The sequence below is a fragment of the Manis pentadactyla genome, chromosome X, assembly GCF_030020395.1.
Source record: "Manis pentadactyla isolate mManPen7 chromosome X, mManPen7.hap1, whole genome shotgun sequence".
Classification (NCBI taxonomy): domain Eukaryota; kingdom Metazoa; phylum Chordata; class Mammalia; order Pholidota; family Manidae; genus Manis; species Manis pentadactyla.
The window spans coordinates 130,001,324-130,028,583 of record NC_080038.1 but is presented as its reverse complement, the minus strand read 5'-3'; the positions used below and the strand labels follow the sequence as shown (position 1 = coordinate 130,028,583).

At 42.5% G+C, this 27,260-nt stretch overlaps 2 protein-coding genes across 3 annotated transcripts; both read right to left on the bottom strand.

The window, feature by feature from the left end:
• Positions 1–409: 409 nt before the first annotated feature.
• On the bottom strand, positions 410–7,013 carry LOC130678891 (zinc finger protein 75D-like). Of its 2 annotated transcripts, XM_057495579.1 has the most exons (3): positions 6,885–7,013; positions 6,131–6,199; positions 410–1,350 (listed from the first exon to the last, which is right to left on the bottom strand). In XM_057495579.1, exon 3 carries the CDS (start codon positions 1,250–1,252, stop codon positions 644–646), a length of 609 nt encoding a protein of 202 aa, XP_057351562.1. In that variant the 5' UTR covers positions 1,253–1,350; positions 6,131–6,199; positions 6,885–7,013; the 3' UTR covers positions 410–643. The 2 variants fall into 2 exon arrangements, with proteins under 2 accessions (XP_057351562.1, XP_057351561.1); XM_057495578.1 differs by lacking the exon at positions 6,131–6,199 and having other exon boundaries at positions 6,885–7,007.
• A 4,280-nt stretch (positions 7,014–11,293) lies between these two features.
• LOC118935112 (zinc finger protein 449-like) lies at positions 11,294–24,024 on the bottom strand. The gene is made up of 5 exons (XM_036931172.2): positions 23,674–24,024; positions 21,813–22,017; positions 13,494–13,610; positions 12,968–13,216; positions 11,294–11,328 (listed from the first exon to the last, which is right to left on the bottom strand). The coding sequence occupies exons 1-5, from the start codon at positions 24,022–24,024 to the stop codon at positions 11,294–11,296; spliced, it is 957 nt and encodes a 318-aa protein (XP_036787067.2).
• Positions 24,025–27,260: the final 3,236 nt, after the last annotated feature.

The window sequence follows — 27,260 nt, the reverse complement described above, 5'->3', positions numbered from 1 at the left end:
CAAGGTCCCTATGTCTATGTTGGCATTTGGGCCTTTGCTTGCTACTAACAATCCCAGACAGAAAACATTATGGTAGTGGGTGCTCAGGGGAGAGGCAAATAGAATGGGACACTTCTCTGAGGGAAAACATGGAATCCTCTCTTCCTGCTCTACAATAAAATTCCCTGAGCCTGGGCTTAGATGTTCATGCAGACAGAACAGCCATAGAAACTCTAACTTAGTAAATCTTTCTGAGCTCCCTTCAGAGGACCTGATCACTCTTATTTTCCATCTCTCCCGAGAAAGAATGAAAGCAGGACTCATAGCCATCATACAATTGCTGAGCACCTGATACCTGGAGAATTTAGACTACAGAGGGTGGAGAAGCTGAGTAACCAGACAGTTAGTTAGATAGATAATTATAGATTTATGATAACTATATTTTCTTTCTTTTATTTATAAGGTACTCATTATGTATCAGTCTTCTGCTAGGCACTGAAGATACAATGCTGAATAAAAGAGGTACAGCGTCGATTCCCTTCTGTGAAACGTGACATGCACCCTTCACAAATTTTCTGTTGATGACAAATTCCTATCATTGGATGCCTCAGAATTTTGTATTCTTTCATCACCTCTAGGGTCAAGCTCCATATGGTGACTCTCTTCAGACTGGAGACACTGGACATGATTCCCTTCCCCTGTGGAGTTTCTGGTGTCTAAGAAGGCTTGACCGCCTGCTAAAATTTCTTCTGCATATGCTACAAGTATAAGGCTGCTCACCTGTGTGGGTTCTCTGGTGTTTAATAAGGTGGGAGTTCTGAATGAATCTTTTTCCACATTCATAACATTTAAAGGGCTTCTCTCCTGTGTGAATTCTTAGATGTGTGTGTAGATTTGTGTTATGACTGAAGCTTTTCCCACACCATGAGCATCTATATGGTTTTATTCCTTGGTGTGCCATTAAGTGCTTATTAAGATCTGAACTCCACCGAAACCTCTTATCACATTGTTGACACTTATAGGGTTTCTCTTCAGTGTGAATTCTCTGGTGCTTAATAAGGTCAGAACTAACTCTGAAGCCTTTCCCACATTCCTGACATTTAAAAGGTTTCTCTTCTGCATGGCCTTTCCCGTGAAGATCCATATGCTTTGGAAGCTCTTGTTTACAAGTTGAAAGTTTCCTTCTTTTCTTCCCTAGGAAGGCTTGATGCCGCTTGCGTACCCTGCGTGTACCATCATTTCCTTTGTCTGTTGTTTTCTGGGCAACTTTCATTCTGGCCTTTCTTAATACTTTGCATCCTGACGCTTGTCTTTCTAATGTAGAAATCGATATAGGTTGGTCATTTCCAGTGTCATTTTTGAGCTTTAACCCTGTTGGAATAAACAGAAGAATCAGCCATCTGTGTCCCAGAATGACAACACTATAGGAATGGAGAGAGAAATCAATGAGTACTTAAAAACAGTACAGGAACAATGATTTCTAGTCCAATCTGGACAAAAAGACACAGACCTATTTCTCTGATTCCCCCTGCTAGACACAACAACAAAGCAATTGAAGAGTGCAAGGCACGACCAAGAGAAAATTCTAAAATGTGGTTAAAAGAAGACAACATTGTTTGGGACCCCAGGACTAGCAGCAGACCTTGGCAGCACGTCTTACATCCCCACACTCAACAGAGGGAGGCAACCCACATCAAGTGTTTTTTAAACCTCAACCTAACAACAGAAGTCTCCCTGGATAGGCTCATTCCTTCCCTAGTCTGGGTGGGAAACCTTCTTACAACATCAGAATCCCATGTAGGAGACACCAAAGTTGATGGGCAGAACTAGCAACAGGGACCAAGCCACAAGTGGTCTGGCTCAGGAAGCCTCTTCTTCCTTGTGGGTTTGAAACTCCCCTTTTCCATTGAAAGACACTCTGGTATAGGTAAATACCTTCCTCACCCTCAGGCAGCACCAGCAGGGACATATGTACCAGATACACCAAAGAAACCAAAATAACACCATAAAGGTTCTGAAAAGTAAAGCGTCACTAGAAGCACACCCCACAAAAGTAGGAAAGAACCTATGTGCTAAACTAGAACAGGGCAACTGTCCATTGAATTAAAATATTAAATAGGACCCAATCTCTCCTAACATAATAGACAAAATGATCAGGATATAACAAAAAGTCACCCATCAGACTGAAAAAGCAAAAACAAATATCATAACTTGAGTAACAACAAGCCATCTGACAAAAATGGAATTAGACTAGAATTCAAAAACAGAAAGACAACAGGAAAATCCAAAAATATGTGGACATGACACAATACACTTCTAAATAATCCGTGGCTCAAAGAGAAAGTTTCAAAAGAAATCTAAAAATGTATAGTTGGGTGAAAATGAAATTGCAACATACAAAAATGCAAGTAAAGAAGTGCTCAGAGGAAAATGTATAGCTATTAATGCTTGCAATAGAAAAGGGGAAAGGTCTCAAGTCAGTAATCTATGTTTCTACCTTAAGAAACTAGAAAAAGAAGCAAAATAAACCCAAAGCAAGTTGAAGAACGGATATAATAAAGATCAGACCAAAATCACGACCAAATAAAAAGCTTATACTTCAAAAAAACCAGTAAAATTGATAAATCTTTATCACAACTGACAAGGATAAGACACAAATCACAAATATCAGGAAGGAGACTGGGTCTATTACTACACATTTTGCAGCCGTTAAAAAGATAACAAGGGAATACTATAAACAACTTTTGTTTAAGAATTTAAAGTTAGGAAAAAAATGGACCAATTCCTCAAAAGCCACATACTACCAGAATTCACCCAGCATGAAAGAGATAACCTGAATAACACTAGTATTATTAAAGAAATTGAAGTCATAATTTAAAAACTTCCAAAAAGAGAAATGTCGAGATCCATATGGTGTTACCAGAGGATTATATCAAATATTTAAAGAACTAATGATCTTATATAATCTCTTCCAGAAGAAAGAACAGCAAATACTTACCCAACTCATTTCATGAGCCCAGCATTACCCTGAGAGCAAAGGCATACAAAGACAGCACATACTAAAAAAGAAAATTACAGACTAACATCTCCCAAGAACTTAATGTAAAAATCCTCAAAATACTGGCAAACTGAATAGAACAACATTTAGGAATAACATACCATGATCAAATAGGATTTATCCCAGGCATACAAAGCTAGTTCAACATTTGAAATCAACAACATAACCCACCATATCAACAAGCTTTGAAACATCATATTCCTACCGCTTGACACAGAAAAGTATTTGACAAACACCACATCTATTCATGAAAAACACACCAGAAAGGTAGGAATTACACTAACTTTATAAAAATTAACAACAAAAAATCCCATACTAACATCATAGGTAATAGTGAAAGACTCAATACTTTCATGATAAAATTGGGATCAAGGCAAGGATGTCTGCTCTCACCACTCTTATTCAACATGGCACTAAAAGTTAGAACTAATGCAGTAAGGTAAGAAAAAGCAATAAAAGTCACTGCAGATGATGTGATTGTCTATGTGTAAAAATCTCGAGTAATCTACAAAGAATACTCTTAGAACTGATAAGTGAGTTCAAGAGTTACAGGATATAAGATCAAAACACAAAATTAGTGGCATTCCTATATGGAAACAAGGAACACGCAGAGAACAATATTAAAAATAATAACATCTACAATTGCTCTAATGAGAATGCAATGCCTTGGCATATACTTATTAACAAAACATGTAGAGTATCTGTACACTGAAAATTATAAAAAGTTGATGAAAGCAAAGAAGACCTAAAGAAATAGACATATTGTTTTCATTAATTAGAAAAATTAGCATAGTAAAATAAAGACATCAAACCTCTTCAAACTAATACATAAGTTTGATGTAATTTCTAGCATGATCCCAACAGTTTCTTGTAGACACAGATAAGCTTACTCCAAAATTTATATAGAAAGCCACAGGCCCTGGAATAGCTAAAATAAAATTTTATCTGGACAAAAAATGAAGTGGGAAGAAACACTCTACCTCATAGATAGTAAGGCTACTATATTAGATACCTGCAGTAATAAAGGCAGTGCAATATTAACAGAGGGAAAGAGACACATAGCTCAGTGGAAGAGAACAGATGCACAAAAATATGCTCAACTCATCTCTGACACAAGCGCAAAAGCAGTTCAATGGGGAGAGGACAGCCTTTTCAACACATGGGGCTGACACAGTGGAACCTCCACAGGCAAAAAAGTGAACGTCAACCTGAACTTCACACCTCATATAATTAACTCAAAATGGATCACAAACTTAAATGTAAAATTATAAAACTTCTAGTTAAAGACATAGGAAAAAAATTTAGTAATCTAGAACTAGTCAGAGTTCTAGTTTGACCACCAAAACTACAATCCATAAAAGGAAAAAAGGAAAAATTGGTCCTCATCAAAATGAAAATTGTTTACTCCATGGAAGCCCATGGGAAGAGAATAAAAAGATGATATACAGACTTGGGGAAACTATTTGCAAACTGAACATCCACCAAAGCACTAGAATTTAGAATTTATCAAGAACCCTCAAAACTCAACAGTTAAGACAATAATTAAAATATGGGCAAAAGACATTTCACAGAAGAGAATATAGACATTGCAAATAAGCACATGAAAAGCTATAAAAGATCATTAGCCATTCTGGAAATGCAAACCCAAACCACAATGAGATAACACTAAATATCTATCAAAATGGCAAACATTTTTTTAAATGGTGGCAATATTAAACACTGGCAAGGATGTGGAGAACTGGATCACTCAACCATTGCAGTTGGAATGTAAAATGGTAGAGTCACTCTGGAAAATAGTTTATCATGTTCTTATGAAATTAAATGTGTAATCACCGTATGAACCAGAAATTGCCCTCTTTAAGACATTTATCCCAGAGAAATGAAAATATATCTCTACACAAAATCCTGTGTAATGCTGATGGCTGTCTTATTCACAATAGCCAAAACCCGAAGACAGCAAATGTATCTTTAAGTGGGTGAAAGGTTAAACAAACTGTGGCATATCAATACCATGGAATGCTAATCAGCAGTTAAAAGAAGTTGAACTATTGATACCTGTGACAACTTAGATGAATTTTCAGGGAATTATTTTAAATGAGAAAAGTTAATCCCAAAAGGACACACACTTTATGATTCTATTTATATAACATTTTTGAAATGGTAAAATTTTAGAAATGTAGAAGAGATTAGTGGTTGGCATGGGTTGGTGATGGAGTGGGGTGTTGGGAGAGAAGTGGATGTGGTTGTTAAAGGTCAACAGGAGGGAGCCTTGTAGGGATGGAATGAATGGTCCAGCAGCTTGACTGTGGTGGTGAATACACAAATCTACACCTGATAAAATTTTCCAGAAGTAAATACATACACACACAGATGAATACAAGTAAAATGAGAAATATGAATAAGGTCAACAGATCGTATCAGTATCAATATCCTGGTTGTGATATCATATGATACCTTTGCACAACTCATCATTGAAGGAAACTGAGTAAAGTGTACCTGGGTTCTCTTCATATCACATTTTAAATTTGCATGTGAATCTATAATTATCTCAATAAAAAGTTCAGTTAAAAAATACAGAAGCAGAGGGTATTATGCTCAGTGAAATAAGCCAGGCGGAGAAAGAAAGTACCAAACGACTTCACTCATCTGTGGAGCAGAACAAAGCAAAAACTGAAGGAACAAAACAGCAACAGACAGACCGACTCCAAGAAGGGACTAGCGGTTACCAAAGGGGAGGGGTTAGGGAAGGTGAGTGGGGAGGGGAAAGGGGACTGAGTGGCACTATAATTAGCAGTCACGCGGAAGGAAGAACAGCACGGAGAAGACAAGTAATGACTCCAGCATCTTACTATGCTGGTGGACAGTGACGACAATGGGGTGAAGACTTGATAATATGGGTGAATGTTGAAACACAGTGTTCATGTGAAACCTTCATAAGACTGTGTATCAATGGTACTTTAATAAAAAATAAAATAAAAATAAAGGCACCTTTTGGAGAGACAAAAAAAATACAGGAAGAGAATCTTAAAATGTTAAGCCCCTGTAAAGGTGCCTATCAAGGAAAAATTTCTCCTCTTCCATTTATATATTTACCTGTAGGAGACTCTCCAAGACTGTCCTTGAGCTCTTGGGGACCTTGGATCTATGGTTCTTCCCCTTGTGCTAAACAGATAAGTTTAAGTTTAGGGTGCAACAATAATGTTCTGAGAATAAAATCTTGAGGTCATGGACCGCCATTTTAGTTCCTAACTATTTTCAGGAAGAGCGAATGACTCTTTTATACTTTCATTTACTCCAAATGCTTAAATGGGCAGAACCTTAGGAGGACACACGAAGGTGATATGGGGAATGGGAGTCCAGTGCCACTGAAGTAGCCTTGGTTAGAGATGATGGTGGCTTAGACTAGGATGGTAAGAGCAAAAGAGGCTGACACATGGTTGTACTCAGGATCTATTCTGAAGACAGAACTAAGAGGACTTGCTGATGGATCGGTTGTGGGGTACAACAAAGGCTGGAAGAAAGGATAACTGAGAGGTTTTTGGCCCGAGTCACTGGGTAAATCAAGGCACCCTCTCCTGAGATGGAAAAGATATGGGAAGAACAGGTTATCAGGGTGAGGCAAGAGTGTGCTAGATCAAGAATTCTATTTGGAATGAACAAGTGAGACATCTCCTTGTAAAAACCTCTCCAGGTGATCTGCATATGCCTTCCCTTTCCCCTGCCCCACCAGGTGGACAGCCAAGCAGCTACTGGAACTCTGGGACTCCTTCAAAGGAGTGCATTTTCCAAGGACTGAGAATAGAACAGATTCCTCAACTTCAACACAAAAGCAAAGCAGAATCTTTACCTAGCGAGATGACAGCCTCATAGTTTTCCTGCATTACATCATTGTACAGCATCTTCTGGGTATGGTTCAGTAATTTCCATTCTTCCTCAGAAAAAGACATGGCCACATCTTCAAACGTCAACAAACTCTAAAGAAGAGAATGGGATTCAGTTCAGTACTTGCCATGACAGAAGTTGTTCTAGCACTCATCTCCGAATTACAGGTCAGGTTTGTCACTCAAGTTACGATTACCACGTAGTAAAAACAGGAAGGATTCCATCTTGAAAATAAGATTGCATCCAATTAGTTAAAAAGCAAGTTTCTTAACAAACAGACAGTAACTCAGCCCACCTTGGGTGGAAAGCAGGAATCTTAATTGATGTGCTCCTCCCAGCCCAGGAAGCTGCTATCCTGGGAGGAAACCAGAGCAGTAAAATTCTTGTAAATAACCAGGAAGACAATAAGAACCAGTGTTCCTTCAAAGGTAAACATTTGGGGCCCATTTAGCAGGTGTACGTCCCTCACCCTTTGTCCCTCAACCGCCTATGAAACCCCTAGACAACATACCACCCTGGGGCTCTCTTGTGCCCTCCTGGCATGAGCCAGGAGCTGTGTCCTCTCACTTTCTCTCTAAATAAAAGTCTCTGCCTTGCTCTCCTACCTTGACTGTTTGTGAAGTTCATTCTTGGACTCTGTGAACAAGAACCCTGGCATCAGTAACCACCAGGTTTTCATGGCATTGCTGTGTTATTCCATAGCATTTATTGCCTTCCATTATATTCATGTATTTTATTATTTATTATGATTACACTCTCCTTTTCCTTCCTCGTATGAGAAAATTTCCTCCACAGGGCCATGATACTTGCCGCTTTTGTTCATTGTTTAATTCCAAGTGCCCAGAACATTGTCTAGCTCATGATCAGTACTCAAGAGACATTTATTAAATGAATGAATAAAGGCAGTGGTATAGTACAGCAGAGAAACTGACACAGTCGAGTGAACAATGAATAAGTGGTAGCAATGATGATCAAAGAGTCCTAGGATAAATTCCCATTGGGCCCCATCAAGGGAGCCAGAGTGTAAAAAACATCCCTAAATGTCACATACTCACAGGGCCTCTCTGTCTCTCTCTCTCTCTCTCTCTCTCTCTCTCTCACACACACACACACACACACACACACTCACACCACACACTCACACCACAGCTGATCTATACCTGGGGTAACTACTGACCACCTATTGGGTAGTCAAGCTTTATGTGAAGCACCATGAATGCTGCTGAGCACTGGATTTTCTGTTTGCCCACCTGGGGCAGGATTGGACCACGCCTTCCATGCCAGACTCCCATCCTCCCAGGGCCCTCACATAGCAGCCCCTCATCCCCCTGAAGCATACACAGTGCTCAGACTCCAGCTCATTTTGCTAGGGACCCCACATTTGCAACCTCCCAGTCCCTTTGTCCCCAGAGGAGCGCTCCCAACCCTGGCTCCCAGCTGCAGGGGTGGCTCATTCTTGTGTGCACTGGGGAGTGTCCCCAGGTCCCCAAGGGCCACGCCTGCTTCCACCTAAGCCCCAACGTGCCCTGTCTGTCCAAAGTGGCAAAGGTGGCAGCAGAGAAGGCTGTGGGTGCTCCCCTCCCTGCATTCCCCAGAGGCTCAGGCAGCAGATTTCTCCCCATATTTCCAGCACAGTGCAGCTCCCTGATTTGAGGGTGCATTTGACTGCGGCTTTACACCTTGAGCCTTAGATCCCATCCATAAGAGGGCAGGGGCTTCCTTTAACTTCTTACCTTTGCATCCTGAAAATGGGTCCTGGAGTCTGGCACGGAGGGGATGACTCAGGGGACACTGGTGAAGCCGTCATTTGGTTGGTGGGAGTCTGTTCAAACTGAGCAGCTTTGCTGGGGCGGACGGCTTCCCTGCTCTGAACTGCATTGGTCTAATGTGTGCCCAGGACTTGTCTGAGCCAAACACTGGGCTCAGGGCCTTAACACATTCACCTCACTTAAGAATGCTCAGAAAGCTCCCATGGGAGATGGGAGAAACGGTAGTATGTCAGGCCCATTTTCCCGCCAAGTCAGGGAGTCACAACCAGGAAGAGAGTGCGCATAGCTAGTGTCACCCAGACCTAGTGCCACCCGGACCAGGAGGCCCAGCAGCCACTTCCTGACCTCTGCTTTCCCCGCCCCTGAGGTACTTCCCTCCACAGGAGTAAATTCACAGCGTGCTCAGGATGGTGGTTTGGAAGAGACTCTTCCTTGGTCGGTGTTATTCTCTCAGCAGGGATCCCGCGGTCCTGGTGCTGCCAAGATCTCTGTGCAGCTTCTCTACCTGGCAGGGTTTCTCTTCTGCGTGCAGGGCCCCATCAGCAGAGATGACTCAGTTTATGTGCAGTCGGGTCTGGGTGTCGCTAGTCCTACCACGGGCTCCTGGTGTTTCAATGTGCCAGCCCGGTTGGGACTCACAAGCTGGAGTGACCTCCAGCTTAGAGCCAGACCGAGGAGGTGCAGACCCTGTTACCACCTAGGATGCTTTTACATGAACATGTCCTTTATTTGTGACTATGGGTCTGTATTGCCAGCCTTCGTGAAGGAATGGGCTGATAGGTGATAGTATCATTTACACCTTGGATTCTCTGAAACTTCCTAATGGATACGTACCGCGAACATCTAATGTCAACACGGTCACAGTGGAGAGCCTCCTGGCCTGTGGTATTAAAGAGCAATTTCCACAACCATGCTGCAGGTTTATCAAAAGGAAACATTTTATTCTCCTCACAGTTTTTCTTTGGCCAGTACAAGGCAAAGCTATTTAAAAAAATTAGCACAGCAACCTAAACAATATTTTAAGTAAGACTTCTCTGGTAACCCGTTAAGATACTGGCGATTTTACTTTGGACTATGTACCCATTGGGAATAAGTGCCCTATCAGTTGGCATGCTTTTCTACTTATATTAGACAGCAGTGCTTAGAAATGACACTGAAACCAAGTTCTTCTATTTTTCCATTGCCAAAGGTGGATTCTGTGATGGCAGAGGCCTGGTGTGGCCCTTAACTGACCCTCAGAAGCAGCAGGGCCAGCAGGTTAATGGGCTTGATTTAAACTTACAATTGAGTCCCCTTTCTCTGCCTGTTCTGTTTCTACTCTCTACACCATTTATCACCTCCCATCTCCTGCCCAGTTTGCTAAGCAGTTAGATTTATTCTTTACCTCTGTCTCTTTTTCCCCCTGCCAGAAGGTATACTCCACAAGGACAGGCCATTTTTGGTCTGTTTTCCCACTAATGCATCCCCAAGCACTTAGAAGAGTGTCCGGCACATACCGACCACACATTAAATATGAAATTCCATGAACGAGTGATCTGGTCAGCAATGATCTTTAGTTGTGGTTAATTCCTCACTCATTCTCTAGGAATAAAATTGTCACATAACCCAGGAAGACTTCAGTTGGTTTTTTTATCCCAAACATCTCCAGATCTGGTGCTCGTGAGCCTCAAAGAGGTTAGAGAACTACTTTGTTGGTGAGATGCAGCCCAACTCCAGACAAGAACGATGGGGCCAAACCTGCGCCCCAGGAAAGGAAGGCAAGCTTCTCTCCCAAGGCATGATGGCACGGAAATTACCGCAGTTTTTCTCGGTGGGCAGTGCTAGGATATGTGTAAGTCTAAATGTGTGTGCTCACACATACATACAGACTTCATGCACATATATATATACCTCTATGTCGATGATATTTACCTATCTGTGTGTATGTATGATGAAATAGTATCCCCCCAAAGCTCATGCCCACTGAGAACCGCAGAATGTGACTTTATTTGGAAGCAGCCTTTGAGTTTGTGAGTAGTTAAGGATTGAGATGAGATCATACCAGGTTAGCACGGTATGGGCTGTAAGTCCAATAACTGGTGTCATTATAAGAAGAGGAGAGAGCAGGGAAAGAAGCCATGTGAGGACAGAGGCAGAGACTGGCCTTATGCAGCTATAAGCTAAGGAATGCGTAGGACTCCCAAGTGCCACTGAGAAGCTAGGAAGAGTCAAGGAAGGATTCTTCCCTAGAGCAAGCAGAGGGAGCATGACCCTGCTGACACCTTGATTTCCGACTTCTGGCCTCCAGACATGTAAGAGGATAAATTTCTGTTGGTGGAAGCCACCCAGTTTGTGACCTTGCCTTACAGCAGGGCTTGAAAACGAATACAACCCCCGAAATAGTCAAGCCACCACGTCCAGTTCCAGTGCGAGACTCCAGAGTCCTCTCTCGCCTTACCCTGGCCATCCCTGCGCCTCCCTTCTCCAGCAGTGAGAAACCTGGCTCTCGCTATACTCCTTGGCCTGTATGCAGCCAATCCCCGGGCGCTGCCCTGCTGCTGCCAGACTCCTGCGAGAGTCCTGAGCCCCCACTCACCCGCCTGTACCTCCTGCTCCGGCACTGACCTCACACAGCCCCAGGCCCCCCGGGGACAGGCCTATCTACCCCGGAAAAATGGTAACTGGACTATGTTATAATGGGAAACCATTATACCATCAAAAGACACCAGTGAGTGAGTAAAACCACTGGCTAGGGACCGGAGAAGGTATTTGTACTACATTTTAGGGGTATTGAGAGAAGGTGAAGAGATGTAAATAAACACTGTGACCCAACCATTAACTCCTAGTGTGTGTCATACAAATGGAACCTTTATTTTCTATGGTCATAGGACATGAGTCTCCAAGAAAATCGAAATGAAATCAAAGCAAAAACAGAATGAACCTCTTTTATTAATGAATGGGCATTATAACCAAAAATCAACAGAAGGTTATCAACAGTGTCCAACTCTTGGCACAGAGAGGAAATACCATGAAAATGGCAATAACAAACAACTGAAAGTTAAAGGCAAGAACATTGGATAACACTTCTGGACTGTGACCAAATCTAGACTTAAAATTCACAGCCATCCATACTTTCACCATTTTAAAGAACAAAGAAAGAAAATACAGTATTTATTGGAATTTCTCTCTGGGTAGGGCCTCCCGTTAACATATCCCATTGGCTCTTCCTCATAATTGTGTGGTACCGTTTCCTGCCTTTCACGGCCCTTTCTGAGTTGGATATTTTTCTTTGAACCTATCCTTATGAAATGCTCGACATTTCAAAAGTGGGCTGTGTTAAAGTCTCAAACCATATGTAAACACACCAGTGTGGCTGCACAGGAGCAAGTGGTTCTGACACAGGGTGTAAGCAGGGGTCAGGGGAGGTGTTCATTGCCACCTTAGGGAAGCATATGCACGTTGCTCCAAGAACTAGTTAGTGGGAACGAAACAGGAGGGGCACATACATTTCCACATGAGGAAAATGGTCCACAGACACAGATGGCTTGGGCACATCTCTTTTACTGGGATACCGACCCCGGATCTCATGGGATTCTGACACTCCTATGCTCCTTACTTAACTCCTATGCTGTGGTTGGCTTAGGATGACATTTTCATCACAGCCATCAAACAAATCATTTTTTTCCAAGACAAAAAAATCAAAACTAGGACAGTGGCAAGAGTTGGTGAATACTCTAGAATTTATATGCCTTGGAAGGTGGGTTTTAAACATAAGAAAACACAAAACTATCCTTATGGATAAGCTCAAACAAAACTGTTCTGCCAAGACAACCTAGTGTCGGCTAAGACTTTTGTGAATTAGTGTTCGTTTGTGTAGTAGATGCTTCCCTCAACAAATGCTCAGAGGATCCTTCTTGAAAGTTGGTGCACATAAAACCTGCTTTCCTTATGAAGCTTCTACAGCCATGGATACACTTCTATGGCTTCTACCCTGTGTGGGTTTTCAAATGAAAACTAAGGCTTGATTTCTGCCTATACATTTTCCCACAATACTCGCACAGGAATGGTCTCTCATCAGTGTGCGTTACCTGGTGTACAGTAAGATCTCGGCGTCGACGAAAACATTTCCCACAACTTTGACATATATGGGGTTTTCCATCTGTGTGGATTCTCAGGTGTCTTATAAAACTTACTCTACTACAGAAAATCATGCTACACTCATGACATTGGTGTGTTTCTTGTCCAGAATAAGTTTTAAGGTGCAATACAAGGGATGACCGTTGCCTGAATCGCCTCTTACACACAGCGCATTCAAAAGGCATCTCCTCTGTGTGACCCTGATGATGCCTTATGAGGTCTCCGGGACTTTCCTGCTTCTGGGGTCTGGGGCTGAGGGGCCCTTCCCTGCTGGAGCTCTCAGCTGCCTCTCCTAGAGACGGGCTCTCGTCATGGACAGACACTGGGCCATCCCACGGCAGCTGCTCTGCGGGAGTTCCCAACGGACTTTTCAGCTCTTCTGAGTGTTTGGGTGAATTGGGCCCATTTCCATCTAAAGAAACAGAAAATGGATACACAGTTTCCAGTTTTTTCTGCCTGGACATATTTCTCTATTTTCTCTCCCCATATCAAAGCTTGCGAGAAGGAATAGACATTGCAGGAGCCACTGTGCTCTAAGGAGGATGGAGAGATGGGGACCAAGAAGAGTTATCCTCAATGGCTAGTGGGAAGACACAAAGTCCCAAGTGGCATCCCGAATGTCGTTACGCTAGGACTGGGGCTCAGTTGCCCTTTTCCTTCCTCCCAAGCATCAGTGAGCCTGCACCTACCTATCACAGAGCCGTGGAGTCCTGCAATCCCTTCCTTGGGGTCGTGGAATTCCATCTCCCACGGCTCTTCTTGATACCCTTTGGGGAGCCTCAGGTCCCGGATTGGCCATGAGCATCCTGCCAGAGGAAGGATGGGGAAGAAGGGTAGGTTGAGTCGCCACAGGTTTCTCCATCGTCTGAGATGCTTTCCTGGTCACGTAGCCTCTGAACACCTGCCTACTTCATCCTCAGTTAGGACAGCCTTACCGGGAGCCTCTGACAAGTTCTCGTTTTGTTTCATTTTTGTCTTTTAGGATGAGGACAAAAGCCAAATTTAGGGACGGAACATTCTATTGTGTGTTCTGTGAAGGCTGCGCTCCTCCAACCTATGGAAGGGGAACCCAGCAGTTTGGGGGTGAAATGGAGGCGCTGAAGGAGTTCCACATCTGTTTCAAGAGTAGAGTCACTTTGCTGAGAGCCAGAGCATGAGCTCAATCTACCTTAAGTGCTGGCGTATCATACCTGAGAAACACTGTCCTCTTGACCACCAGGGAAGAAAGAGAGACGCCTGCTCCTAACACTGTCCCCAGTTTGCATTCCCCAACATATGCTCGCAGCCCTTGTCAGCTGAGGCCACGAACCATTCTCCTCTCACCCGTGTCCCACCCCTCTGTCCTTGCTTCCATCCTCTACTCCTGCACATTCCATAAAATGACATCATGAATGCTGATGAACTGGGTACATTAAAGGTCTGAACAGGTATCAACCTTCCTTCTGTTTGCCAATATGGTGGGAACAGTTATGACTCTTAGCAACCGTCAGACAACACGACGATACAGTAAATAAAGCAAGGAGGAAAAGACCTGGCACTCTCATATGCCATGCTGGGAGGGTACATTGGTACAATAATTTGGGAAGACATTTGAACATACCTATTACAGTTTTACAGGCATATATGCCCACTAACCAACCATTTTTATTTGAGAAATTTGTCCAAATTTGACACATGCCCATGCAAGTCTGCCTGCTGTGTTTTATAGGGTGTTATGGTTCCAGGGTATTTTGGTGAACAGTGAATGCCATCAGAGTCATGCCTCTATGCCTACTTCTGTTGGCAGGGCTCTTCTCTGTACCCATGATACCAGCCAGCCGGTGTTCCCACAGTAACCACCAGAGAAGCTGTTCTAGAAGTGGGCCTAAGGGTGTAAACGAGCCCTCTTTGCATTGGCCCCTCACCGGTTCATTTCTCCATTGCAGCCTGAGACTCCTTAGCTCATGAGGCAGCTGGCACCAAACTCGAATTCTCACACATCCAATTTAAAAATTAGCCCCCAGAAGCAGACTTTTATCCATTTAGAGCCTGCCTGCTTTGCATATCCCAGAAAACCACACCCCCAAATCTGCTAGCTGTCAAAAAGAGGGATCCTTGTGCTTACGGGAGGACTCCCAGGCCACTGCTGCCCTTCAGAATTCTCTGACCCATAGACTCCCTGGGATGCTGCTGGGCTATGTGTGACATCAACCAGACTAGTAATTCCCTTCGGTGAGCCCTCAGTCCCTGGGAACTTCCCTTGTCCTCCTCGCCTTCTGACTTCTGACTCCCCCACAGGCAAACCTCACAGATGCCAAACAAGCTGTGTGCGCTACTGCCCCCTGCTGGGCATGACTCTTCCTTGCTCAGTCCCAGATCCTCAGACCCTGGACACCTGGTGAGGAGATGGGATTTGGGTGACCAGGAGGGAGATACGGGGGGGACATCCCAGTCAGTAGGACAAAGTATATAATATCATTTAAAACAGTAATGAGAAAGGGGTAGTTTCCTTTCCTCCTCATTGCTGTATGTTTCTTCTTTAATTCATTCTCTCTCTCTTGTTCAGGACACGGGACTGCCCTGTGCTTTAGAGAGTAAAGTATTACAGTCAAGAGCAGTATTGCTGCTCGACATCATACGTGAGCCTTGGACCTGCCACTGTTGCTAAGAGGGGCGAATTAACATGGGGACTGGAAATGCACACGCATAGAGATTTATAATTAAAAATGACTGAAAAGGTTCTGCCACTTGCTGCAGGCATACACAGAAAAAATACAGATTAAAAAACAAATCTGTAGTTAAGAGACCAGAAATGTAGGTATGGTAAAGATTGGAATACAAATGACAAAATTTTATATAACTCAGCATTGACCATAATAGAACCACATCGGTTCTTGTGGGGTTTCCTTTTGGTCACCTCTATTAAAAAGACAAGACAGAGTGCATGTCTACTACATGCCCAGTACTTGCCAGAGTAAGCTACAAAACAGAGTACCCAGACAACTGATGGAATGCAGAAAGAGGTACAAGTTGCCACCACATAATACACTATAACGTTGTGAGTTGAATTCTGCTGGGTACTGGCACTGCACACATAACATGTGGTCCTGCGGGTAGGTCTGGAAGGAACCCAGACATTCTCTCCAAGGAGGCGGTAGAGTCTCAGCCATGCCCCTCCCCATAGGCAGCCAGCCACCTGCAGAAGAGAGAGGGCACTCAGAAAGGAAACCAGAAGAGATGGGGAAAAAGCCATAGGTAAGCCCAGAGCTAGAATATCGATAGGCTTCAAGAGCAAAGGGGTCAAAGTGTATAGGATATCTGTCCTCACACAGCCAGAGTGGTCACAGGAGAGCAAGGAAACCAGGCAAGGGACCTGAACGTTTGACAGATGTTTGAAGTTGGTGATCAGCTGACGGCCCACACAACTCACATGAAATCAGAACACTACAAGCGAGGCAGATAGGTGCCACACCTACTGCATGCCAACAGCTGGGGCGCCCACACAGGAAATTGAGCTGCTGGGCACTAGAGGGCACCTCATATCCAAATCTATTATCCTTTTGGAAACACTAAAACAAAAACAAATGAATACACAGAGGAATTTGGTCCAAACAAAAATTAAAATAAAACACCAGAAAGAGGGTTTAGTGAAATGGAAATCATCAATCTCCTTGATAAAGATTTCAAAATAAAAGGCATTAACATGCTCACAGATTTACAGAAAAGTATTCAACATCTCAGGGAGGACTTTAACAAAGAGATGGAAATCATCAAAAACAGCCTCTGAGAGCACTCACTATTCACAATAGCCAAGATATGGAAGCAACCTAATTGTCCATCAGTAGATGAATGGATAAAAAAGATGTGGTACATATGCACAATGGAATATTATTCAGTCATAAGAAGAAAACAAATCCTACCATTTGCAAATAGAACTTGAGGGTATAATGCTCAGTGAAACAAGCCAGGCATAGAAAGACAAGGACCAAGTGATTTTACTCATTTGTGGAGTATAATAACAAAGCAAAACTGAAGGTACAAAACAGCAGCAGACTCAAAGACTGCAAGAAGGGACTAGTGGTTAGCAAAGGGGAGGGGCAGGGGAGGAGCAAGGGAGGGGGAAGGGAGGGGGAAGGGGATTGAAGGGCATTATGATTGGCACACATGGTGTGTGGTTAGTCACTGGGAAGACAGTGTAGCACAGAGAAGAGAAGTAGCGACTCTATGGCATCTTGCTACACTGATGGACAGTGACTGTGGTGGGTTTGGGGAGAATGTTATTACATGGGTGAATGTAGTTACCACAATGTTGCTCATGTGAAACCTTTATAAGATTGTATATCAAAGGTAACTTAATATAAAAAAGCCACTCACACTTGAAGAATACAGTATCTGAAATGAAACATACAATGGAGGGTTTTGAAAGTAGATTAGATGAGGTAGAGGAGATGATAAATAAAATAGAAATTAGAGAAAAGGAAAACAAAGAGGCTGAGGCACAGAGAGAAAAAAGGGTTTCTAGGAATGAAAGAACAATAAGAGTGCTGTGTGACCAATCCAAATGGAACAATATATACATTATAGGGGTAGCAGAAGAAGAAGAGACAGAAAAAGGGATAGAAAGTGTCTTGGAGGAGGTAATAGCTGAAAACTTCCCCAATCTGGGGAGGGAAATAGTCACTCAGGTCATGGAGGTTCAGAGATCTCCCCAACAAAAGGGATCCTAGGAAGACAACACCAAGACATATAATTGAAATGGCAAAGATCAAGGAAAAAGAGAGAGTATTGAAAACAGCCACAGAGAGAAAAAAATATCACTTATAAAGGAAATCACATCAAGCTATCAGCAGACTTCTCAGCAGAATCCTTACAGACAGAAGGGAGAGGCATGATATATTTCATACAATGAAACAGAAGAGCCTTCAACCAAGAATACTCTACCCAGTAAGATTATCATTTAAATTTGAAGAAGGGATTAAACAATTTCCAGATAAGCTAAGGTTGAGGGAATTTACCTCCCACAAACCATCTCTACTGTGAATATTAAAGGGACTGCTCTAGATAGAAGTGCTCCTACAGCTAAATAGCTGTAACCAGAGAAAATAAAACCACGGTAAATGAACTAGACCATTAATCACTACGCAAATACAAAATTAAACCAGCTACTCACAAATGTAGTCAACGGATACACAAAGAGTACAGAATATGACAGCTAGTATGCAAAGAGTGAAGAAGGAAAAGAGGAAGGGAGAAAAAAAAAGAACCTTTAGATTGTGTTTGAAATACCATGATAAGCAATTTTAGATAGCAAGGAAACTATCCTTCAACTTTTGGTAACCACAAATCTAAACCTACAATGGAAATAAGTACATATCTATTAATAATCACCCTGAATATAAATGGACTGAATGCACCAATCAGAAGACATGGAATTGCAGAATACATAAAAAACACAAGACCCATCTATATGCTATGGACAAGAGACTCACTTCACCCCAAACTCATACACAGATTAAAAGTTAAGGGGCAGGAAAAGATATTTGATGAAAATAATAGGGAGAAAAAAGTGAGACTACAGTACTTACACCAGACAAAATAGATTTCAAAATAAAGAAAGTAACAAGAGAAAAAGAAGGGCATTACATAATCATAAAGGGGTCATTCCAACAAGAAGATATAACCATTACAAATATCTATTCACCCAATATAAGAGCACCTAAATATGTAAAACAAACACTAACAGAATTAAAATGGGAAATAGAATGCAGTGCATCCATTTTAGTAGAATTCAAAACAATACTCACACCAAAAGAATGATCAACCAGATAGGAAATAAGGAGACAGAGGCATTGACCAACACAATACAACAGATGGCCCTAACAGATATCTGAAGAACACTCCACCCAAAAGCAGGAGGACACACATTCTTCTTAAGTATACATGGAACATTTTCCAGAATAGATCACATACTAGGCCATAAAATGAGCCTCAATAAATTCAAAAAGATTGAAATTGTGCCAAACAGCATCTCAGACCACAAAGGTATGAAACTAGAAATAAATTATGCAAAGGAAACTAAAAAGCCCAAAAACACATGCAGGCTTCACCACATGCTTCTAAATAATCAATGGATCAATGAACAAATTAAAACAGAGATCAACCAGTATATGGAGACAAACGAAAACAACAATACTCTACAGCCAAAAGCTTGTGGGATGCAGCAAAGACAGTTCCTAGAGGAAAGTATATACCAATACAGCCTTACCTCAGGATACAACAATCCCAAATGAATAGTCTAAACTCACAATTAATGAAACTAGAAAATTAAGAACAAATAAGGCTCAAAGTCACTAGAAGGAGGGACATAATAAAGATCAGAGCAGCAATAAAAATAATTGAGAAGAGTAAGACAGTAGAATGAATCAATGAAACCAGGAGCTGGTTCTTTGAGAAAATAAACAAAATAGATAAACCCTGAGCCAGACCTATCAAGAAAAAAAGAAAGCATACACACACAAACAGAATCAGAAATGAAAAAGGAAAAGTCACAATGGACGCAATGGAAATACAAAGAATTTTAGAGAATACTATGAAAAATTATATGCCAACAAATTGGACAAACTACAAGAAATGGACAACTTTCTAGAAAAATTCAACCTTTCAAGACTGACCCAGGAAGAAATAGAAAATCTGAACAGACCAATTACCAGCACAGAAATCAAACTGGTAGTCAAAAAACAAACTAAGAACAAAAACTTCTGGGCCAGATGGCTTCAAGGAGGAATTCCATCAAACATTTAAAGAGGAGCTAATACCTATCTCCTTAAAGTTTTCCAAAAAGCAGAAGAGGAGCGAGTACTTGTAAACTCATTCTATGAGGCCAGCACCACTCTAATACCCAAACCAGGGAAAGACACCTCAAGAAAAGAAAATTATAGACCAATGTCCCTGATGAACACAGATGCAAAAATCCTCAGCAAAATATTAGCAAACCAAATTCAAAACATACATAAAAAAAATCATCCATCATGACCAAGTGGGCTTTATTGTAGAGATGCAAGGATGGGACAATATTCAAAAATCAATCACTATCATACACCACATCTATAAAAAGAAGGACAAATCACATGATCACCTCAATAGACACTGAAAAGGCATTTGACAAAATTCAACATGCATTCATGATAAAATCTCTCAACAAAATGGGCATAGAGGGCAAGGATCTCAACATAATAAAAGCCATACACATACCCACAGCCAACATTAATACTTCATAGCAAAAAGCTGAAAGCTTTTCCTCTAAGATTGGGTACAACAAGGATGCCCATGCTCACCACTTTTATTCAACACAGTAGTGGAGGACCTAGCCACAGCAATCAGACAATACAAGGAAATAAAAGAAATAAAATCCAAATTGGTAAAGAAGAAGTTAAAACTTTTACTGTTTGCAAGCAACATGATTTCATACAAAGAAAACCCTACAGACTCCACCAAAAAACGATCAGAGTAACGGAATCCAGCAGAGTTGCAGGATACAAAATTAATACACAAAAATCTGTTGCATTCCTCTATACTAACAACAAATCATCAGAAAGAGAAATCAGGAAAACAAATTCATTTACAAGTGCATCAAAAAGAATAAAATACCTAGGAATAAACTTAACCAAGAAGGTGTCTCAAGACATTCATGGGAGAAATCAAAGAAGACACAATAAATGGAATTCATATTGTTAAAATGGCCATCCAGACTTTAGCAATCTACAGATTCAGTGCACTCCCTATCAAAATACAAACCGCATTCTTCAATGACTAGAACAAATAGCTTGATACGGAACCACAAAAGATGCCAAATAGCCAAAGAAATCCTGACAAGGAGGAACAAATCTGGGGGATTATGCTCCCCAACTTCAAGCTCTACTACAAAGCCACAGCAATCAAAACCATTTGGTACTGGCACAAGAGAAGACCTATCGATCAATGGAACAGAATAGAGAGCCCAGACATAAACCCACACAAATATGGCCAATATATGATAAAGGAGCCATGGATATACAATGGAGAAATGACAGCCTCTTTCAACAACTGGTGTTGGAAAAACTGGACAGCTACAGGCAAGAGAATGAAACTGGATTATACTCTAACCTCATACACAGAAACATACTCAGAATGGATCAAAGACCTGAATACAAGTCATGAAATCATAAAACTCATAGAAAAAAACATAGGCAAAAATATCTTGAATATAAACATGAGTAACATTTTCCTGAACACATCTCCTAGGGCAAGGGAAACAAAAGCAAAATGAACAAGTGGGTCTATATCAAACTAAAAAGCTTCTGTACAGCAGAGGACACCATCAGCAGAACAAGATGGCGTCCTACAATATGGGAAAATATGATCGTAAATGACTTGTCTGATAAGGTGTTAACATCCAAAATACATAAGTAGCGCATGCCTCAACACACAAAAAATAACCTGATTAAAAAATGATACTTGAATTATCAAAAATGCACTCTGGGTGAGCCTGCTAGGGATAGTCTGCTTTCTACACCAGAAAAAACATGTAGGTTTTGTTCAAATGACATAGGTATTTGGTTTATACTGTGGTGGAGGATTAAATCCTCATATAGGACCTGAAGCCCTTGAGTATATTAAGAAAGTATCAAGTGAGAAAAAGGCTCTTTTGCTGTAAAAGCACGGACGCCCTTGGGGCCACATTACAGGTCCTAGTGATGACATTGGCAGGGAACGGTCCTTATCCAGAGAATCCCAAATCCCAGTCTTCCTGGGTAAAATTCTTGGTCAAGAGCCTCCTGCAGAGGATGATTAGTTTAAGGGGTTTTTAATCCCATTTTATCTAACCTTTATGCATTGTGCCCAGCTATTCCAGGACAGACATCCCCTCCTTCTCTTTAAGAGAGTGGGTCCATTTCCATCACATAGGTGGTGTTCCTTAACCAGACCAACCTTGCAGAGCTCTGGAGCTCTCAAACACAAACCAAGGAAAGGAAATAAAGCCCTTGCCTTACCTGGGTCCAGAAAGAGCTGGCATTCCCCAGCAGCACCATAGCTCAGCTCCTGCGGCCCTCCCTGTGGGATCCACGCCTCTGCCACTGGGGCCTCGGGGGCAGGTCCCATCACTTGGACTGGCGGTGACTCCAGGTGGATGTTTGGTGGTATGTGCGCTGTTCCCACTGGTGCCAGTTCTTCCAAGAGGCCTTCCTGCCTATCCACCTGGGGAAAACGCCACAACCCGTCACTCCAAGGTCTAGACTAGCCCTGCCCAACAGTAACATAATGCGAGCCACCCATGTCATTTTACATTCTCTAGCGGCATGTGAAAAATGAGTGAAAAGAAAGAGGATGGGTCATTCTTAATCGTATGTCTTCTTTAATCCAACTCACCACAACTATCAGGATTTCAACATGTAATCGCTATAAGCAAGTATTAACCAGACAGTTCACCTACTATTTTTTATAGTGAGTCCTCTGGATGTGCTGTGCGTTTTACACTTACAGCACATCTCAGTTTGGACTAGCCCCGTTCCAGGTGCTCTAGAGGCACACGTGGCTGGGGGCCACCACACTGGCAGTGCACGACAAGACCACAGGAGAGAGACTCTTGCATGGTGAGCTGAACCAAGGACGCAGAGAGGAAGGACGATACACTCAATCCATCCTAGGAGGGCAGGAATCTTAGGAAGGCTCCTGTGCAGGCAGGCTTCTGCCGAGCCCGGCGACACACAAGACTGGAGTGCCCCAGCTGCCCAGCTGGAAGCACTTTCTCCCTTCTCCCAGATTCTGCCCTGTGCTCAGCTATGGCACAACCCAGGCAGGTTTTACCTGGTCGTTTTGACAGGGGGCAGCCCACCATCCCCATGGGGCATCCCCATGGATATGATGGCTGCTGGTGGCTATTGGAACTGCACGGGCCAGAAATGGGTTACACAGAACTCATAGTGCACAATTACTCCACCTCCCAAACAACTGAGGAATGTCCCCTTCAAGCATTCATGTAGGTGAAATGAGCCTGCCAAGAACTTCATCCTGTTGGTCATATAAGTACAATTGGTTGGTTGTTTTGAATAGTTTTAGCTAACTTGAAATTGACAGGAATTGCAGTCCTGTGAAAATCAAAGGAATTCTATACAACTGACTGTTTGGTTTACTAGGACTTCTTTGCCACTTTGGAAAACCCCACGAGCAGCAGCAACCCTGCTCAGTGTTTGGGGGGTATCACTCTGAACATGGGGCTGTCGCCCTCACAGGGAATCGATGCACGGAGGCAAGCGTCTGACAGCTTCATGAGGGCTTCTGATGCACTCAAGCCCAAACGCAGGGAGGTGGCCATGCTGATAGTTTATAATAAACTACCTTCCTGTTCCTCCTGTACCTTCCTGACTCCACCTGACTCAGGCTGGCAAACTTTTTGTACAGAGCCAGACAGGAAACATTTAAGGTATTTTGGGTCATTTCTGACCTGCCAGTTATTATCTATCCCGTTTTTTAAAATAACCCTTTAACTTGTAAAAAGGGAAAAAAACGCCATTAGGTAAAAGGGCATACAAAAGAGGCAATGGCAGGATGAGGTCTCAGACTCTAGCACAATATTGATATTTTTGATGGATGAAGGTAGGTAGGTCATGCTATCTATGAATTTAAGAATATTTAAGAGGTCATTACAAAATATTTGTTATAGGTGGGGGAGTGGGTACGATGGGTTGAGAACCACTGACCCACATGCTGATTCCAGCAGAAAAGAAAAATGAAAATGACGGCAGTGAAATCTTGGGATTGAGAAAAGACACAGAAATAAATGTCTAATCCAGTCCCAGCTGCCTCTGCTACTTCTTTGGGTCTAATTACCAAGATGCCAAACTCTTTTCTTACCTGCTGCTCTGATACGTCAGTTTTTGTCTGTAAGAATTCTATCAGTGAAAAAAGAGCTTCTCTATTTTTCATGCTAAACTGCCTGATGCAGTTCTGTATCTCTATGGGCAGAATCTGCATGAGTTGCTCCAACACTAGCACTTCCAAGATTTCTTCCAGACAACCTAAATTTGGCTTCAGCCACTGACGGCAAAGTTCCGAGAGTTTCTTGAAAGCATCACGTGGCCCAGCTGCTTCTTCATACTGGAACTGTCTGAAGCGCTGGCGGAAGACTTCACGGTTAGTATTATACTCATGAAACACGGAGCCCTGATTCAAGGTCTGCATCGCACTACCCAGGGGCACAGCCATGTCTCTTCCAACGGCGGACGATTTAGCTGGGGCCTGAAGTCTCAATTCCAATTTGTTTCTCTGTGTAGCCATCAGGGGAAGGAGGCACCTACAGCTGAGGACGGGACAAAGTGAGAAAGGAGAAACCACAGTGGTTACCCGAGGGCTTACTAAGCTCCCTTAACTGCGTACATCTCACCAAAGCCCTAAGGTAGCAGATGGTCATCTTCTTGCTTGGCTTGGAGAATCTGACGAAAGCCAAGGACTCAGTTCCTACAAAAATTCACACACGCACACTTCCAATTCTGAATCCACTTTCCAGAAGCTTAATAACAATTCCAACTCCACCCACAGACCCTCTAGAAGCGTGTGTCCAACACAGCAGTCATTAGATCCACGGGGCAGTTTAAATATAAATTAATTAAAAATTCAGCTCCTACCACACTTCAAGTGCTATCAGCACCCATCAGCTCAGAGAGTTCTGCTGGACACCACTGCCCTAGAATTCCACTGACCCAAGGTTAAGAACCCCTTCCCCTAAATGAACCTCTATAGATCTGTTGCCTTTAAGCCCATTTCCAGTCTAATTTCAATTTTCTTGCCTTTCTGAATATAGTTGGGCCACAAGAGAATGGAGGAGCAACACTCACAATCCCACCCCATGAATAGCTGTGCAAGTCCATCCAGCTTTGAGTCACCCTAAGTCACCTGCAACCATGGGCATCTTAGCCAGAGCCACGCCTTGCAAAGGCAGCAAATCGTCAGTCCCTCATTCTTCTCCATTCGAGGTGTGCAGTTGAGCCCACATCCCTGTGACCCTCACCCTCCGATAGCATGCCGAGTGAGAAAATGCACTGCAGCAGGACAGCCACCAGGAATCCCATCTGCGTTTAGAGGTGAAGGACATTCACCACGTTCACCACACTGTGTGCCAGGTGCTGTCCAAAGGCTAGAACCTGTCTTAGTCCATTTAGGCCTCACCCAAAGTCAGGCAGTGGTACTAGTATCAAGCCCTGAGTACACACGAGGGCACCAAGGTTTGAGGCTTAGGAGGACTGAATGACTTGTCCCAGGTCACACAGTAAATGCCAGAGGGAAATAAATGGTTATGAGGTTAGACTCAATAGACTCCTCCGATGCTCATTTCTGAGAACATCCTAATGTTCGTACCACAACCTCTGAGGTCACAGAACTGGTCACCTACAAGTCTCCATAGGTCTGGAGTCCATACCTGCCTTTGTGCTCAGGGTCCTCTCTCTCTCTGCATTTGCCAGATGCCTCCTGCACCTCTTCTCTTGCCTGGAGTGGGACAAGGAAAAAATTCTCAGGACTCTTCACACCCAGTCATCCCAGTGGGACACATCCCCATGCCACCCTTCATCTGGCGGGTAGCCTGAACTTTTGTGCCAGGCGGATGTAGGTGTGCTGACCTGCCAGCTGTGCGACGCTGACACCCAGTACTCCTGTAGCATGAGAACAGCCATAGCATGTATTAAATAAAATTTCCTGCTGTGGATCCAGGCTCATGGAAGCGAACAGCAGAAGACCTAACGCCCATCCTCCTTAAAGTTTTCCAAAAAAGTAGAAGAGGAGGGAATACTCCCAAACTCATTCTACGAGGCCAGCATCACTCTAATAGTGAAACCAGGCAAAGACACCACATAAAAGAAAATTACCGACCAATACCCCTGATGAACACAGATGCAAAAACACTCAACAAAATATTAGCAAACCAAATTCAAAAATCCATCAAAACGATCATCCTTCATGATCAAGTAGGATTTATTCCAGGGATGCAAGGATTGTACAATATTCGAAAATCCACCAACCACAGCATCAACAAACGCACATCAACAAAAAGGACAAAAACCACATGATCATCTACATGGATGCTGAAAAAGCATTGGACAATATTCAAAATCCATCCATGATAAAAACTCCCAACAAAATGGGAACATAGGGCAAGCAACTTAGCATCATAAAGGGCATATGTGACAAACCCACAGCTAACATCATACTTAACAGGGAGAAGCTGAAAGGTTTTCCTTTAAGATCGGGAACAAGACAAGGATGCCCACTCTGCCCACTTTTATTCAACATACTTCTGGAGGTCCTAGTCACGGCAATCAGACAACACAAAGAAATAAAAGGCATCCAGATTGGCAAGGAAGAAGTTAAACGGTCCCTATGGCAGATGACATGACATTGTACATAAAAAACCCTAAGGAACTACTCCAAAACTACTAGATCTAATGTCTGAATTCAGCAAAGTTGCAGGATACAAAATTAATACACAGAAATCTGTTGCATTCCTATACACTAATGATGAACTAGTAGAAAGAGAAATCAGGAAAATAATTCGATCAAAAAGAATAAAATACCTAGGATAAACCTAACCAAGGAAGTGAAAGACATATACCCTGAAAACTACATGACACTCATGAGAGAAATTAAAGAAGATACCAATGAATGGATACATGTGCTGTGCTCATGGATAGGAAGAATTAATATTGTCCAAATGGCCACACAGACAAAAGCAATGTACAGATTCAAGGCAATCCCTATCAAAATACCTACAGCATTCTTCAATGAACTAGAGCAAACAGTTCTAAAATAAGTGTGGAACCACAAAAGACCCCGAATATCCAAAGCAATCCTGGGAAGGAAGAATAAAGTGGGTGGGATTATGCTCCCCGACTTCAAGCTCTACTACAAAGCCACAGTAGTCAAGACAATTTGGTACTGGCACAAGAACAGAACCACAGACCAATGGAACAGACTAGAGAGCACAGATATAAACCCAAGCATATATGGTCAATTAAAATATGATAAAGGAGCCATGGATATACAATGGGGAAATGACAGCCTCTTCAACTGGTGTTGGCACAACTGGACAGCTACATGCAAGAGAATGAAACTGGACTATTGTCTAACCCCATACACAAAAGTAAACTCAAAGTGGATCAAAGACCTGAATATCAGTCATGAAACCATAAAACTCTTATATAAAATATAGGCAAAAATCTCTCAGACATAAACATGAGTGACTTCTTCATGAACATATCTCCTCAGGCAAGGGAAGCAAAAGCAAAAATACACAAGTGGGACTATATCAAACTGAAAAGCTTCTGTACAGCAAAGGATACATGTGAGAATATATTCATAAATGACGTATCTGATAAGGCATTGACATCCAAATTATATAAAGAGCTCACGCACCTCAACAAACAAAGAGCAATTAAGCTTATTAGAAAATG